Source organism: Trichechus manatus, unplaced genomic scaffold (assembly GCF_000243295.1).
Source record: "Trichechus manatus latirostris isolate Lorelei unplaced genomic scaffold, TriManLat1.0 scaffold00004, whole genome shotgun sequence".
Lineage (NCBI taxonomy): Eukaryota > Metazoa > Chordata > Mammalia > Sirenia > Trichechidae > Trichechus > Trichechus manatus.
In genome coordinates, this window is record NW_004443940.1 from 33917708 (window position 1) to 33935438 (window position 17731).

The 17731-nt window shown below is 54.2% G+C and overlaps 1 protein-coding gene across 2 annotated transcripts in view; it reads right to left on the reverse strand.

Moving 5' to 3' along the window:
- Nucleotides 1–279: 279 nt before the first annotated feature.
- LOC101347632 (tyrosine-protein kinase ZAP-70) overlaps nt 280–17731 on the reverse strand; it is a 27876-nt gene continuing 10424 nt past the window's right edge. For both annotated transcript variants that reach the window (XM_023734190.1, XM_023734194.1), the window contains 11 exons: nt 16895–17055; nt 9462–9600; nt 9276–9363; nt 9152–9198; nt 8885–8930; nt 7301–7493; nt 6529–6735; nt 2679–2871; nt 2447–2587; nt 2246–2358; nt 280–946 (listed from right to left, as the gene is read on the reverse strand). In XM_023734190.1, coding sequence (XP_023589958.1) covers nt 823–946; nt 2246–2358; nt 2447–2587; nt 2679–2871; nt 6529–6735; nt 7301–7493; nt 8885–8930; nt 9152–9198; nt 9276–9363; nt 9462–9600; nt 16895–17055 — 1452 coding nt within the window. In that variant the 3' untranslated portion in view covers nt 280–822. The remainder of the gene's footprint in view (nt 947–2245; nt 2359–2446; nt 2588–2678; nt 2872–6528; nt 6736–7300; nt 7494–8884; nt 8931–9151; nt 9199–9275; nt 9364–9461; nt 9601–16894; nt 17056–17731) is intronic.

Below are 17731 nucleotides of genomic sequence, written 5' to 3' on the forward strand. Positions count from 1 at the left end.
GGACACGGTATTTGCCACTCTGCCCCAGCCCCTCCCTGAATATGAAGATGCTGCCAGGCTGGAGAAGTGGGGAGGCCAGTCCCATCCTCCTGGGGGCCTGCAGGCTTGGCAACTCATTCAGGCATTTCTTCTCATCGGCCCCTCCCAGTGACCCATCTCCCTTTCCCAGCTCCCATCCTCACCCCAGAAAAGATGAAGGCGCTCACACCAGAGAGAAGCTGAGTTTATTCCTAACTGAGGGCTTGCTGCCTGAGAACTCCAAGTCCACCCCCCCCCCCCGTCAAAGCCCAGAGAAGGAGGGTCCAGGGCTTCCAACTGGTTTGTTCCAGTTCAAACCCTTGCTGAGAATTTGCATCTCTAACAAGTTCCCTGCTGAGAATCTGTATTTCCACCCCAGATGTACTGAATCACACTCAACAGTTTAACAAGATCCCCAGGTGATTCTTATGTATAACTTCCTGGGAACTTAGAAATGCAAATTCTCAGCAGGGGTTTGAACCAGAGTGAGCTGGTTCAAAGCCCTGGGAGGGTCCTTAGGGGAAGCAATACCCCCTCAGCTCCAGAGATCCCCACCCTCCCAGGGTCTTCCTTTCTCCAAATCCCCAGTAGAGAGGACAGATAGCCAGCAGGGGGATGCTAGACTGGTGGGGGCCTGAGGCCTCAGATGCTCTCTTACCACGACCCAGCTGGGGAGGGGAGAGGAACTGAGCCAGCCCCAGCCAGACTGCAGGTCATGAGATGGGGCTGGGGGCAGGCGGAGGAGACAAAGCTGGGGCATGTGGGTCCGAGGCAGGGGTCTGAGGCCCTGGGGCAGGCTGGAGCTCAGGCACGCACAGCCTCAGCCCCCTGCCCGCAGCCCTCGGGCCCCTCGGTCTTGCTCGCCAAGCTGTAATAGTAGGCTCGCATGCGCTGCTCCACGGTCACAAAGTCGGGGCGGTCCTCCCACCTGTGGGGGCAGGTAGATCCAAGCCAGTGACCACACCCCCAGAACCCAACTACAGCCGAGGGTGGGCAGGCATGGGGCATGGCTAGGTGGACTTCTGGGGCTCAGAAAACCAGGTGTAGGCCTCTTGGGCTGGCGGGGTTTTCGGTGATGGAGGGGTCTCTTGAGGGTGCGAGAACTAGAGTTGAGGTATTGCTGTATCTGCCCAGTAGACATGGAGCTGTTGGCATATAAGATGTTGGGTAACCATATACTGAGTGTTGACTGGTGAGGACTTGGGAACCGAATTCACTGGATGTTGGGGTGACTACTGTTGGCCACGGGGAGGTGGGATATTGATTGCTGGAGTTCTATGTACCAAGGACTGGGGGATCCATGTGCTGGCTTATATGTGCGCAAGTATACGGCCCATAAAGAGCCCTGGTGGCACAGTGGTTAAGCACTCAGCTGCTAATCGGAAGGTCAGTGGTTCAAACCCACCAGCTGCTCCATGGAAGAAAGATGTGGCAGTCTGCATCTGTAAAGATTTCAGCCTTGGAAACCCTATGGGGCAGTTCTACTCTGTCCTATAGGGTGGCTATGGGTCAGGACCAACTTGACAGCAATGGGTTTGGGTTGGTGCAGGGTGTTTCCCAGGGGAGGATGGGTTAACAGCTGATAGGATGGACACCATGGGGGTCTACTGCTTGGATTGCTTGGGTTTTTGGTGTCAATGTCATGGGTGTTGGCCAGTGGGTAATGGATGTTGGGGTACAAAAGGTATGTTGCCTGTTGTCTGATGGGAAGTTGGAATATTAATGGTGTTGGGAGTTAGGTTGTTCGTTTGTCGGCTTCAACCAGACAGAGGCGGGGCTTGAATATGCGAAGTGTGCGAGTTCCTCAGTGTTGGCCTGTGTGGGTAGTAAGGTGCTGAGTGCTGGCTAATGGGGCACCGAGGTATCAGATATAGAGCATTATCTTAAGCCTTGAATGTTGGTATCCTATGCTGGGTCATACGGTAGTGACTTGCTCGGGTCCTGCACGATCAGTGTGTCCAGTGTTGGCTGGCGGGGGGCTGAGGTTTAGATGCTAGAGCACTGAGTATCCCCAGGTAGGGCACTGAGGTGTTGACCTGGAGCGCTGTGGGTGCACTGGTGTGCTGGAGAGGTGGGCATGGCTGTAGGGGACCAAAGGTACTGAGTGTTGAAAAGGCCACGAACTGGGTGAGGGTCTTTGGGTGGGATGGCACTGGGGAGAGTTACGTTGTGTCCTAACCGATCGGGCACCAGGACCCCCAGGCCCAGGGACCGGGTCAGCACTCACTTGTACGTCCAGCATTCTCTCATGAGCGTGTACATCTCGGGCGGACACTCTGCCGGGCACTCCATCCGCTTGCCCTGCTCGATGAAGGTGATGACCTCGGGGCCCTTCATCTTCTGCTCAAGCCAGGTGGACGGCACGTGTGAGTACCAGGCCCTTACCCTGCTTTCCTACCCCGCCGCCCACCCCCCTGCCTCTGCCTGCCTTGTAGGGCTTCTGTCCATAGGAGAAGGCCTCCCACATGGTGACCCCAAAGCTCCAGACATCGCTGCGGCTGGAGAACTTGCGGAAGTTGATGCACTCGGGCGCGTACCACTTGAGCGGCCACTTCCCCGCTGAGCGAGCCTGAGGAGGGGGAGATGCTGCTTGAGCAGGGCTTGGGGACCCTCCACCTGCCAGCCCCGTCCGCCTGGGCACAGCACGGGTGCGGGCTCACAGTGTAGTAGCTGTCGTCGGCACCCAGCGCCTTGGAGAGGCCGAAGTCGCTGATCTTGGCGTAGTGCCGGTTGACCAGCAGGACGTTGCGGGCCGCAAGGTCACGATGCACGAAGTTCTTCTCCTCCAGATATTTCATCCCCATGGTCACCTGGTGCAGCAGCTCAGCCACATTGCTGACAGGGACCTCCTCCCTGGGAGGAGGGGAGGCAGGGTCACCTGGGAGGGGGCAGCCCAAGTTCCCAAGGAGGCAAAAACCCGTTTCTTGGACCCAGCTGCCCATGGGCCAGATTACCATGTGTTCAACAGATGCTTACTGGGCACCTGCTGTATGCCAGGCAGCGTGCTGGGACACAGCCGTGAACAAAACAGGCAAAATCCCTGCCCTCATCCGGGCTCGTGGCTTTAAATATCACCCAGACGCTTAAACTCTGTTCCCAGACTCTAACCCCGCCTGCATCCTCCACGTCCCCTCATGGGACTCCATCTCATGGGCATCTCCATGATAACATGGCCAAAGCCAAGCCCCTGACTGTGTGCACGTGCACACACACACACCCCACCAGCTTCCCCCTCCATCTTCTGCAGCTCGGTTAGCAGCAGCTCCATCCTTATACTTACTTGCCCAGAAGCACTGGGGCTGCCCTCAACCACCCCATGTCCAGCCCTTCAGCAGACCCTGGAAGCTCTGCCTTCAGACTCTGTCCGGAACCCGCCTACTTCTCCTCACCTTTGTTCTGCCACCCTGGCCCAAACCCCATCATCATCACCATCGTCATCGTCATCATCGTCATCATCGTCATCATCATCATCGTCATCATCATCATCGTCATCATCGTCATAGTCATCATCATCATCGTCATAGTCATTGTCATCGTCGTCATCGTCATCGTCGTCGTCATCGTCGTCATTGTCATCATCACCATCGTCGTCATCATCATCGTCATCGTCGTCATCGTCATCATCGTCGTCATCATCATCACCATCGTCATCATCGTCGTTGTCATCATCATCGTCGTCATCGTCATCATCGTCGTCATCGTCATCATTGTCGTCGTCATCATCATCACCATCGTCATCATCGTCGTCGTCATCGTCATCGTCGTCATCATCACCATCGTCGTCATCGTCATCGTCATCATCGTCATCATCGTCATCATCATCATCGTCATCATCATCATCGTCATCATCGTCATAGTCGTCATAGTCATCATCATCGTCATAGTCATTGTCATCGTCGTCATCGTCATCATCGTCGTCATAGTCGTCATTGTCATCGTTATCGTCGTCGTCGTCGTCATCGTCATCATTGTCATCATCATCACCATCGTCGTCATCGTCGTCGTCGTCGTCGTCCTCGTCATCATCATCATCGTCATAGTCATTGTCATCGTCATCATCATCACCATCGTCGTCATCGTCGTCGTCGTCGTCGTCCTCGTCATCATCATCATCGTCATAGTCATTGTCATCGTCATCATCATCACCATCGTCGTCATCGTCGTCGTCGTCATCGTCATCATCGTCGTCGTCATCGTCGTCATCACTTCCCAGGACTAAAACATCCCCACCCAGGCCTCCCCTCCCTCCAGCTCACCTCCTCGCCACCACCACCCCCCCAGACTGTCGCGGAGCCACTTGGGGAGCCTGAGTCAGGCCACGTCCCTCCTTGGCTCCCAGCCTCCCACCTCAGTGAGGGTAAAAACCCACGTTCTCCCTGCAGCCCACAAGACCCTGTGCCGTCTGCCCACCCTCCCGCTGCCCGCTCGCTCACTCTGCTCCAGCCACAGAGCCCCTCACTGTTTCTCCAACACACCAGGTGCAAACCCCCCTCAGGGCCTTTGCACTGGCCGTGTCCCCCGCCTGGAATGCTCCTCCCCGGACCTCCGCCCAGAATCCTCCTCCCTCAGTTTACTCAAACCTCGCCTTCTCACTGACACTCCTGATCCCCTTGCCCTGCTCCCTTTCATTCCACAGCAATTATCTTCCCATGAAGGAGCCGTGGTGGCGGAGTGATTAAACCGTTGGACTACTAACCGAAAGGTCAGAGGTTTAAAACCTCCAGCGGCCCCGCGGGAGACAAATGTGGCAGTCTGCTTCCGTAGAGAGTTACAGCCTTGGATACCCTATGGGGTCGCTATGAGTCAGAATCGACTCCACGGCAGTGGGTTTGGTTTGGTTTTTATTGTCCCATATACTCTATTGGATTATGATTATTATCTACTGCCCCGCTTTCCCAGCCAGAATACAGGGTAGGGATCTTTGTCTCATTTGTTCACTGATGAATCCCAGGGGCTTGTAACAAGCCCTCTCGGGTAGTAATTGCCCAGGGAATACCTGCTGAATAGCTGAATGCCTGAGCCGGTTGGCGCCGACCCACCCTGACGGCGCCGGCACCAGCCAGAGTGTGCGGCTTGGTGATCACGTGCCTCAGAGAGGGTGTGTGTCTGTGAGGGTAGGAGTTGGCATGAGGGACACATGAAAACTGCCATTTCTTTAAGCCCCATACAAAACCTACTGTCATTGAGTCGATTCCGACTCATAGGGACCCTATAGGACAGAGCAGAACTGCCCCATAGGGTTTCCAAGGTGGTAGTCTTTATGGACGCAGACTGCCACATCTTTCTCCTTCAGAGAAAGGTAGGTTTGAATTGTTGATCTTTTGGTTAGCAGCCGAGCGCTTTAACCACTGCGCAACCAAGGCTCCTACATCTTTAGGCCAGGGGTCAGCAAACCTTCTTCTGTAAAGGACCAGACAGTACTTTAACCTTTGAGGCCACATACGGTCTCTGTCAGATATTCTTCGTTTTTTTGTTTCTTCTTTTTTACAGACCTTTAAAAATGTAAAACCACACTTAGCTCTCAGGCCGTACAAAAACAAGTTACAGGCTGTAGGCTGTAGTTTTCTGACCACAGCTTTAGGTCAAAGACAATCCAATATCAGCAGAGCGCGTGGTTTGTGAATTTGGCTGCAAGTATTTGGGTAGCAGAGCCCTGGTGGCGCAATGGTTAAAAGCTCAGTTGCTAACCAAAAGGTTGGCAGTTCGAATCCGCCAGCCACCCCTTGGAAGCCCTATAGTGCAGTTCTACTCTGTCCTATAGGGTCACTATGAGTTGGAATTGACTCAACGGCAACGGGTTTGTTGCTTTTTGGATTTGGGTAGCAATAACGGTAGAGCTAATATCGTACTGGTAAAGCTCTTACTAACGGTGCCGGACCTTGTTCTAAGCACTCAGTAAATATTAGTTATTTAATCCTCCTAGGAGCATTTTGAGGTAGATCCATCCCCCTCTCCAAGTTACAGATGAGGAAACTGAGGCACAGACAGTTTAAGAAACCCGCCTGAGGTCACAGCTAGTTGGCAGCAGAGCGGGGTCTCCAAACCTGTGGTCAGGCTCCAGAGTCTGCGCTGTTCACAGCTCTGCCTTGCGGGTGTGAGGGGGTGGGCCTGACCAGGGCCGAGTTACCCAGTAAGGCAGGTCTGCACAGGCCTTCCCACCAGTCTGTGGTGTACAAGTCCATCTGTCCCCCACCACGGCAGGGATGTGGTGAAACCCTGTGAAATTGCTCACCACAGCTTAGCAGGTAAATACAATTAAACCCACGAGCTCCTTGCCCAGTGCAAGCCGATGCATACGGCACTTCTGGTGAATCCGCTCCTGACTGTGTCACGAACATGTGGAAATGGTGTGCGCTCACAGGCGTGTGCACAGGTCCACGTGGGAGCAAGAATGCATGCACCCTGGGAGTGTGGTGTGGGTGCCTGTCTACCTGCCAAGTGACTCGGTGGGCAGGTGGGGTGAGTCCCTCCAGCCCCACCCCGCCTACCCCCCCCCTCCCCGGGGCTCACCTCTTTCCAACCAGGAACTTGTGCAGGGGCCCGCTGCCCGCCAGCTCCATGACCAGCATGAGGGCCTCGGCCTGGCAGACGCCGATGAGCCGCACGATGTAGGGGTTGTCCAGCTGGTGCATGATCTGCGCCTCCCGCATCATCTCGTCCTTGTCCGCCTTCTCCGTGCTCTGCTTCAACACCTTAATGGCCACGTCGATCTGCTTCCTGCCCCGTGCACCCACGGGAGGGTGTGTGAGCCGGGCACGGCCCCACTTGGCCCCCCCATTCCCACCCCAATTGCATGGTGGATGCGGTGGTCTGCCGCCCAATCTCCCTTCAGGACCAAGACGCTCATTTGCCCAGAGGCTGGGACTGCTGGCTGCAGAGAGCTCACCACTCAGTCCCTCCCCAGGAATCGCTGTGGCTGAAAAGAACTGCCTGGTCCACAGTCACACCCTCGCAGGGGCAGCCTGCATCCAGTGAGGGTCACAGGCAGACAAGGGGGCTCTCTCTGCAGCTCCCCTGGGGTGGCCTGAGGTTCCTGCTGCAACCCCAGCACAGCCCAACCTCTCCTTTGGCGGACTGCATCCTCCCTCCCTCTCAGCACTGATCCCTCTGGGGAACTCTCCCGGATAATTGTCTTGCGCGCAATTTCCCACCCCAGAGCCTGTGTCCCGGGAAACTGACATGAGACAGCCTGACATCCTGGCTCCCAGCCCCAGACTGCCTCCCACACAGTGGCAGGGCCCCCACCCCGGCAGGGCCCCCCACCCTGGCAGGGCCCCCATACTTGCGCATGCGGTAGACGCCCTGGCGGACTGAACCGAAGTTGCCGGAGCCGAGTTCGAGGTCAGCCATGATGAGGTTCTCGCGCTTCAGGAAGAGCTTCTTGTCCTTGAGCTCCTCGGGGTCGCTGTAGGGGCTCTCATACACACTCGTGTCCATGGGCAGTGGCCGCGTTTTCTCCGGGGACACTGGGCGTGCTGGGCACATACTCCCAGGTCAGGAGGGGAACGGGATGGGGGAGGGGCTTCAGCCCCAGACACACATGCCTCGGACAGGACTGTGCCATCCAGAGCATGTGCATGGGTACGTGTGCACCTGTGTACACTCAGCATGGGAACGTGTGCACCTGTGTACACTCTCAGCATGGGAACGTGTGCACCTGTGTACACTCTCAGCATGGGAACGTGTGCACCTGTGTACATTCTCAGCATGGGAACGTGTGCACCTGTGTACACTCAGCATGGGAACGAGTGCACCTGTGTACATTCTCAGCATGGGAACGTGTGCACCTGTGTACACTCAGCATGGGAACGAGTGCACCTGTGTACATTCTCAGCATGGGAACGTGTGCACCTGTGTACACTCAGCATGGGTACGTGTGCACCTGTGTACATTCTCAGCAGGGGTACATGTGTACTTGTGTACACTCTCAGCTGCATCTGGGTGTGCACCGTGAAGCCACCAACAAAGGGCTCTGAAGGTGCATGCCTCTGCGTGCATGTGTGATCATGTGTGCACCCTCTGGAGTGTGCACACATGTGTGCTCATGTGTGTTATGTACACACCCAGGTACACTCCCGCCAATGTTGGTGTGTGTAACACGCAGCTGTGAACACAGAGGACCAAAGACATGCACATCTGTGTGCATATGGAACCAGCAGGCACTAGCTGGCGTGTGCACACTGGTGCATACGTGTATTCACATGTGTACCCCTATCTACATGCCCGCCCATGTCTGTGCATGCACCAGGCAGCCATATTTATAAGCACTCTGAGGTGAGCATGTGTGTGTACACGTCACCACACACGCCCTCCACCCTGCACACGTGAACAGGTTTACATCCACATGTGAAGCCATGAGCGTCTTCAGCAGAGTGTTTTAGGAACACAGACTCTGAAGCCCGTCTGCCTGGTTCAAATCCCAGCTCTACCATTGCCTACCTATGGGCCCTTAGAAAGTGACTTGTCCTCCCTGGGCCTCCCCCTTCTCATCTGTAAAATGGGCATAAGTACCGTAACTACTTCATAGGGAGTGTTGGGGAAACCAATGAGTTCATACACACAGTGAGCTTAGAACATCACCAGCACACAGTAGGTGCTCAATAAATGTGTGTCTGTGCACAGAATGCCCCAGGCATGGCCAGCTGTACTTCCTTGCATGTCAGCAGCTCCACAGGCAGGCATGATAGGGGTGCACCGTGGGAAAGCTTGTGGGCACGGTCTGTGCACAGGGGCCAAACGAGTAAACCGCCCGTGGGCTTGGCCTGGCTAACCTCTCCCCGCCCCGCCACCAGCCCCAGAGCCTAGCCGGGGACCCTGCTGTCTGCCTGGTGCGAGCCCCAGCCCACCTCCACCTCTGCCAGCTCACCTGGCTCGGGGGTGTAGCCATCTGAGTTGAGGGTGTCAGTCCGTCTCTGAGGTTAAAGGTCATATGGTCAGCAAGGCTCAGCGGGGCCTAGCCCCTCTTATGAGGCACATGAGAGGACTCCCCAGGGACAGTGCCCAGACTGGGGGGCCTCTCCTGCTCCACAGAAGCTGCCGCTCTTCTTCCCAGCCTCCCCAGAACAGGACCCATCATCTGCCCACCCAGCTCCACCCGCACATCCCCAACTCGGGAGGAGCCTGACTGACTCACGTGGGTGAGCGTGGATGGGTGGGCTGGGAGAGTGGGAGCAGCGGCCCCTGGGGGAGAAGAAGAGACAGTGAGGGACGTGGGGGGATGGGGCCTCCCACCCACCAATCCCACGGCCCCCACCCACCTGAGGTGGCGCAGGCACTGGAATTGGGACAGGCCTCCTTGAGGCAGTAGATGAGGCCGTCGGCTTTCAGCTTCAGGTACTCTACCAGCTGCAGGGAGGGGTGTCAAGGCAGGCTCCTCTCCTCCCCAGGAGCCTGGGCACCCCGTCACAGTGTCTCCCCCAGAACAGGGTGGGAGGGCAGCCTACCTGCCAGAGAGTGTCAAACTTGGTCCCCTCGGGAATGCAGTACTTGCCGGCCTTGTCCTGGCTGATGAGGTAGTGGTACACGGTTTTCCCGTAGATCAGGGACAGCGCATACGTGCCCTGCTCCTTCCGGGGCCTCAGCCTGGAGAGGGCAGGGAGAGGTATCACTCCTACAGCCACCTGGCCCCCTCCTGTGTGCCCCCTTCTGAGTCTCAGTTTCCCCCACACATCCTGTGGGCTCCACACCCCAGAGCCTCATGGAGAAGCAGCAGGGACTGGGGGAGCCAAGGTCAGGTCCCATTCGACTTCCAGACCCATTGGTAATGGGTCAGTGTGGGGGAGGGAGAAGGCGGAGAGGGCTATGAGTGTCCACAGGGAAACACATGTTCAAGGCCAGAGGAATACTGGCCTTTCACGGGAAAACTGGACCCCACAGCAGACATCCGGCCCTACACAGCCAGACACTCAGCCACCCACAGGCCATCCACAGGTGGACATGTGGCCACTCACTGCAGACATTCCACCACCTGTGGTCAGACACACTACCACCCAGGAGCAGATCCCCAGCCACCACACGACATCGGGTCCTCCCAGGTGGGTACTCAGTCACCTTCAGCCAGAACTCAGCATCTCGTGGGGCACTCAGTCATCCGGGGGCACACTCAGTCATCCAGGGGCACACTCAGTTATCCGGGGGCACAGTCAGTCATCCGGGGGCACACTTAGTCATCCAGGGGGGCACACTCAGTCATCCCAGGGCATATTCATTCATCCGGGGGCACAGTCACCCGTGGGCACACTCAGTCATCCAGGGGCACACTCAGTCATCCGGGGGCACAGTCAGTCACCCGTGGGCACACTCAGTCATCTGGGGGCACACTCAGTCACCCGTGGGCACACTCAGTCATCCAGGGGCACACTCAGTCACCCGGGGGCACACTCAGTCATCCAGGGGGGCACACTCCGTCATCCACGGTCGTACCATGGGAGGATACCTGACCATCTACGGCAGACACAGAGCCTTCAACAGGGAGACTTAAAATCATTTTTCTTGGGAAGAGAAAGCCATTTCCACCTGGATACCCACACGGGTAAGCACAGCTCCATGATTAGCTCGCAAGGCTCCTTTGTGCAAATTAGAACAAATCACCTGCCATCCCAGTAGACTGACCAGTTATCTTAATAGGCTGACTTTGATAGAATGAGTCTTGACTGCCCTCTGCTGGAAAATTCGTCAAAATAAAAATACAAATCTTCCATGTCTAGGACGGGAATTGAGCCCCTCAAAGATGGTGCCCCTGTGCAGTAAAAACTGTCCACCCACACACACAGGCCCCAAGTAAACACACACACACAGGCCAACGAAGAGGCAGACGCCTGCATCCTCACATCCTACAGTGAGACCAGTCAACATCGCCCACAAAACAGCTTTGCTTTGAATCACTGGCACAAGGTCTCCAGGGCTAAGTGCGGATTTCCAGCAGAGGGAGTGGGCAGCTGGTCTGGGGTCTCGGCGGGCACCGGTGGGAACCGCGGGCAGCTGGCCAGTCCTCACTAAGGAGATGCTCTGAGTTAAAGAGCAGCTGGCTGGCAGCGAGCAGCAGAACGTAGCCGCTGTGATGGCATGAGAGTGGGCATCCTCACAGGTGTGGGCTCGGGCCCCGCCTACGGGTGTTCGTTCACCTGACACTCATTTACCAGGTGTCAGCCATGGGCTGGGCACTGTTCTAAGGGCAAGGACACGGTGGTGGACAAGACAGGAGCAAGCCAACCTTGCAACTGGGCCATTTGTTAAGCCAAAGAAGAAAGAAATGTCCCCTAAATCACCATGGTGGGACAGAGTCAGGGAAAGAGGTGTGACTGCAAGCATCCCATCCAATCCTACACAGCACGTTCCCCAGAGAACAACGGAGGGAATGATGACAGAGTTCCCAGGCTAGCCCACAACAGTCTAGGGGAGAGGCCAACTTAGGAAACTGGGGTGGGGGTAATAGGGAGCCCTGAAGGGCAAGGAAGAGAACCCCGCAATAAACTAAGAAATGCAGACGTGCACGCAGAGGACGTTACTTTCGTAACTAGACTGATGGGCTAACCTGGAGGTTATGATCTCTGATTACTAATTCTCTTCTTTTGAGAAGTGAAAACAGCTCTTAAGGGTCAAAACCCCATGCGAGGCTTTGTTGCTACAGTTTTGACCTTCATCCCATAACTATCCACGACCTGAGAAAGCAGTTGTTGACTACAGGAACCACAAGAAGAGTCTTCAACAGCAAAGCTGTCCAGAGCATGCCTTGCCTCATTTACCAGGTGCCTGGCTCATTGTAGCTGCTTCTGGACATTTCCCCAGCATGAGTCACTGACCTTCATAGGGCTTCTGGACCTCACCGCCAGCCTCAGTCTCCATACTGCGTCCAGATCCTAGCTCCCCAGCCTCGACATTCCACAGCCAATGCTGGCCCTGTCTGCCTATCTGCCTGGTATCCAGAGCATCTGCAGCTGCTCAAAGCTGTGGGCCCTGATTCCCTAACCGATACACTCTCTTTGGAAAAAGACACGTAAGCTCATAAAAGAGCAATCAGTAATTCCTGAGCCATAACCACGCAGGCAAGAACTTATATGGTGCAGTCAACCATATATATTTCAGTGCCACAAATTCTACTTTATTCACCAAAAAACCACTGGCGAGATTCTTCTCAACAGACTGGTTAAGTCTTAGCCTGTCATAAATTCTGCTCTGTTATGTAAAAGTTTGCAAATGTTTCCTCTTGGCAGTGGGGTTCTTTGTCAAACAACTTCTTACATGAAGCTTACAATAGGAACAGGGCAAAGCTGAGTGGCTGTCCCAGTTGAAACTAGGATGGGGCTCAGAATCCCCTCTGCTCAGCCCTCTACTCCTGTCTTCCACCTCCCAGAATCCTCTGATACTTTCAGGGGGGCTTAAAGGAATCTGAAGGAGCCCTGGTGGTACAGTGGTTAAAGAGCTTGGCTGCTAACTGAAAGGTCGGTGGTTCAAACCCACCAGCCACTCTGTGGGAGAAAGATGTGGCAGTCTGCTTCTGTAAAGATTTATAGCCTTGGAAACCCTATGGGGCAGTTCTACTCTGTTTTATGGGGTCGCTTTGAGTCAAGATTGTCTCGACGGCAGTGGGTTTAAGGAATCCGAGGAACGATTTTAAAACCACTGGAATGACAGAATCCTTATCCACATGCACAGGTGCAGCAGTGGCAAGAGTCATTGACTCTCACTTCATTGTGTAGACTTGGGGAGGGCGCCAGGTTAATGTCCTCATAAGCCAGTGAGATACGAATGTGTGCGAGATGCACGACCAATTACTAGTAACATCTTAGTGTTATCCCCAAGAGGGAGAGTGTGCGGCATCTGGGCAAAGATGGATAACATCTGAACAAGTGCCAGGTGTGCTAGAAGATGGAGGTCTCCAGATGCACCAGGTGCCCATGTGAGAGCTGTCCATCACCTGCAAGGTGACCACCTTATGCCACTTCTAATACAGACTGTTGGCAAAAAGGGCTGCCTTAAGGTCATGGAAGCTCCATAAGACACATCCAAACTCCCTGAGGGATCGAATTACTGGGCTGAGGGCTGTGGGGACCATGGTCTCGGGGAACATCTAGTTCAATTGGCATACCATAGTTTATGAAGACAGTGTTCTACATCCTACTTTGGTGAGTAGCGTCTGGGGTCTTAAAAGCTTGTGAGCAGCCATCTGAGATACTCCACTGGTCTCACCCCTTCGGGAGCAAGGGAGAATGAAGAAAATAAAAGATACAAGGGAAAGATTAATCCAAAGGACTAACGGACCACAACTACCACAGCCTCCAACAGACTGAGTCCAGCACAACTAGATGGTGCCCGGCTACCACCACTGACTGCTCTGACAGGGATCACAACAGAGCTGGAGAAAAATGTAGAACAAAATTCTAACTCACACACACACAAAAAAAAAAGATCAGACTTACTGGTCTGACAGAAACTGGAGAAACCCCAAGAGTATGGCCCCCAGACACCCTTATAGCTCAGTAACGAAGTCACTCCTGAAGTTCACCCTTCAGCCAAAGATTAGACAGGCTGATAAAACAAAACGAGACCAAATGGGCACACCAGCCCAGGGGCAAGGATGAGAAGGCAGGAGGGGAGAGGAAAGCCAGTAATGGGGAACCCAAGGTGGAGAAGGGGAGAGTGTTAACATGTCTTCGGGTCAGCAACCAATGTCACAAAACAATATGTGTATTAATTGTTTGATGAGAAACTAGTTTGCTCTGTAAACCTTCATCTAAAGTACAATTAAAAAAAACTTTTTTAAAAAGCTACTAATAAGAAGAAGAATAATGGTAATGATAATAATGATGATACTAACAGAAAAAAAAAAAAAAAGCCTGCCTTAATTCCCCTCCCTTGGATACTCTGCTCCCCTACAGCAATGCCGGCTTTGACCATGTGACTTGCTTTGGACAATGGGACATCAGAGAGTAACATTCCACAGCACAGGCTTGAAAAGCACTTGTGTACTGGAATTTGCCCTCTCTGGCTGTTCTTGGGAACCCTGCAAGCACCCCCATGGGAACCTCCATTGTTTCAGGAGACACTGACCCAACAGCCACGCATGTGACCTCTTCAGTCCCAGCCTAACTGACCCAAACCAGAAGAACTGCCCACAGAATTGTGAAAAATTTAAAAAAAAAAAACCTGTTGTTTTGAGCCACTAAGTCTTGGGGTGGTTTGTTACATAGCAAAAGCTAACTGATACAAATGTAAACCTAAGTTTACCCTCTTAGAGAAAGCAGCCCTATCTTAAGTTGTTGAAAAGCCACCCTCGCAGCTGAACATTATTGCAACATGCACTCAAGAGTTCCTTCAGAAACTGGAAACTTCACTCCAATTCACAGGCTAAATCTGTAAGGTAAACTGAAAAAAAAATTATTTTATCGGCAGACGGCAGAATTTTGAGGAGGGAACTCCACCTTGCAGGAGACCCACAGGCAATCCGACACACATGTATGACCTCCCATGGGTGGGGAAAATCAAGACAAAGGGATCAGTTCCCCCAAATGGGTTGGCCCAGCAGAGGGGACAGCTGTAGAGCAGGCAGGTGAAAGGAAGGATTCGGCCGGCAGGAAGTCAGGCCACAAAGCACCCCTGAGAACAGAGGTCCCCCGGGAATTCACAGCCGCCCTGGGAAGGGCCCTGGACTTCCGGAAGGTCATGGGAGAGAGGCAGGCATCAAGTTCCTTTATATCTCGAGGCCCGAGAGACCTCGGCTGACATTTGGGTGAGACTGGTTACACAAAAGAGCCCGTGTCCAGAAAGCAACAGGCTCAAACAGGGCTCTCAAACACACAGCAGGGTTTTAAAATAACTTTAGAGAAATTATTTCACAATAAAAATTTTAAAAAACTTACAAACTGTCCCATGGCTCCGCTGAGGCTCAGACACACCCATGCACCCACAGAGAATAACTGCTGACATGTAATGCGTCTCTGGCATGAGACTCTGCCATCACTTTTTGGCCCCCAGCTCGTGGCAACCCCAGGCACAACGGGATCAGACCCTCGTGATCCGTGTACACTGGGTGGTTGTCAGAAGTAGATCAACAAGGCCTTTCTTCCTAGTCCATCTTAGTCTGGAAGCTCCGCTGAAACCTGTTCAGCATCATAGCAACACAAAAGCCTCCACCGACAGACGGGTGGTGGCTGCTCATGAGGTGCGCTGGCTGGGAATCAACCCAGGTCTCCTGCACGGAAGGCGAGAATCCTACCACTGAGCCGCAATGCCCGCACTATCACTGCACTACTAACTCCCATAACCCTTATAACAACCCTTGGGGCACGTACCACTACGATCCAAGGGCAGTTAGAGCAAGGTGCTTCAACACTCTCCCAGGCCTCCCACCGCGCTCAGGTAAAAGTCAACTTCCTCACTGGCGTCCACCTGCCCCCTCCCACTCTTACCTACCCCCACCCTCCCCCTGCCTACTGGGCTCCAGTTACACTGGGGCTCCCAGTGTGTCTTGAACATACCAAGTACACGCCTGCCTCCTGGTCTCTGCCCTTGCTGTCCCTTTGCCGGGACTGCTCCTCCACCAGGGAGCTGCTCCGCTCAATTCTCAGCTCCTTTGGTTCCTTACTCAGTGTCCCCTTCTCAGGGAGGCAGGGGCCTCACCAGGGGGATGCGGGCGTGTGAACGATACCAGTGACACTGTCAAAAGGGTGACACCAAAATGACTGTCTATAAAATTCTTGTGCAGTGTTTCAGCAGTAACCTATTACTTTTTTATAAAGATAGCCCTGTCGTTAGTCACAACAACAACCACACTTTTCTTACGCCCAGCTTACATGGCTGAACATACCTACAAGGCTAAAACTCTACGCTGATTTCCTTTTTGAACCTTCTAACGCGCTCCAATTACAATGACGCTTTGAATCACGTGGTTTCGTCCACACGCGCTACAAGCACAGGCTGTTGTTTTCATTGCTGCCAGTGTTTTTACAGTTGCTGATTTTGTCAAATTTTCTGGTGTTTTAGCTACGATATTATAGTAATTAGTACTTGTGAACCTATAGCAATAACTTTTTGAGAATGAAGTAGTAATTAAAGGAAAAGCAGAAAAATCATAAAAGGCTTCCGCTCAAGTTACTAATAACGTAACTAATAATGTGATTCAACGTAGATTTTACAAAACAATTTTGTTGTTAGTATTCATATAATCTAAGAAATATTACATTTAAGCAATTTACAACTATATTTTTCACGTATTATCCTGTGATTAAAATTGATAATAAACACACTAAGGATTCTGTATGGTCTGGTACAAGAGGAGGTCCATGGGGGGGAGGTGACACCATGAGTCACTGCGCTGGGTGACACTAACCCTAGTGACGCCCCTGCAGGGAAGGCTCCTCTGACCACCTGACCCAAAATTGCAAGCCCTTCCCGTGTACACACAGCACTCACCCCCAGCTGACATGCAGTATGTTTTATTTATTCACCGTTTTTGTCCACCCGCCCCCCAGGGCAGGGATTTCTGTCTGTTTTGTTCACTGCCGTGTCCTCAGTGCCCGACACACAGTAGGTATTCGGAAATATTTGTTGCATAAATGAGCCCACGTTGAAAGAGGAAATTGAGGGAAGGAGACGTTTAATTACTTGCCTGCGGTCTACAGTCAGTATGCGGCAGAAGCCGGATTCCAACCCAGCAGTCCAGCCGGAGCGGGGAGGAGCTTTCCTAACCGCTATTCTTCCGTATAAAAATCCCTTCGCACACGCACAAAGGCACATGTGTGCACCCACGGGGGCTTATCCACAGGCACACCCCTCACAGCCCATGCTGCACACTCAGGTCTACCCCAGCCCCTAGGATCCTGGCCCCCAGGTCCTAGTCCTCACCGCCCCAAAACCCCAGGCTCCAGCCTCCACATACAGGAACTTGCCGTCCGTCTGAGCGCCCGAGTAGAGTTTGCGCTCGGCCTCTTCTCTCGTCAGATCGCTGTGGTACCAGGGCATCCGCTCGTGGGCCGTGGTGGCGATGAGCTTCTCCACCTGGGGGGCCTGGCTGACGATGGCCTGCTCCAGTGCCTCACCCTAGGGAGGAGGCGAGGGGTTGTGGGTGTGGCCAACTGTGGGGCCACAGGAACCCCTTTCCACTTCCTGGACCTTTCCAATCGCCGTGTCCCCATGAGACGCCCTCACACTTTAGTGCACCTAAGGGCGCGCCTTGCAGGTTGTTGGAGCGGCCCCCGACGTCTCTATACAGGCCACGCCCATTCGTGGCCTCTCCCCCAGGCCCCACCTTCCAGCTTGATCCCAAGGGCATCTCGAGCTTCCACCTGATGCAGGTATTCGGGCACCACGGTCCATTGCAGAAAAGCCGTCCGCCCCCGTTGACCTCCCCACCCCAGGCCCCTTCATGCTATCAGACCCGCCCCCAGCCCAAGCCTCACCCCGTCCCGGCCCTGCACACACCTCTACCTTCCCGTCTAGCTGGGTAGAGCACTATAGCACCGCTCGGGCTGTGGAAGACTACCTTCCCACCGCCACCATCACGGGGCCCCTGCCTCCAAGGTCTCCTCCCAGATGCCGCCCCCAACCAGAGCCCCATTCCTTCAGCTTCCAAGCCGGTAGCACTTTAGCATCGCTCAGGCTGGCGAAGACCATCCCTCTCCCCTAGACCCCAAAGTCTCATCTGTCCCCTCGGTCCCTCCTCGGTCCCAACCCATCCCTCCAGGGCACCACCACATCCAGGCCCCGTCCCACCTCG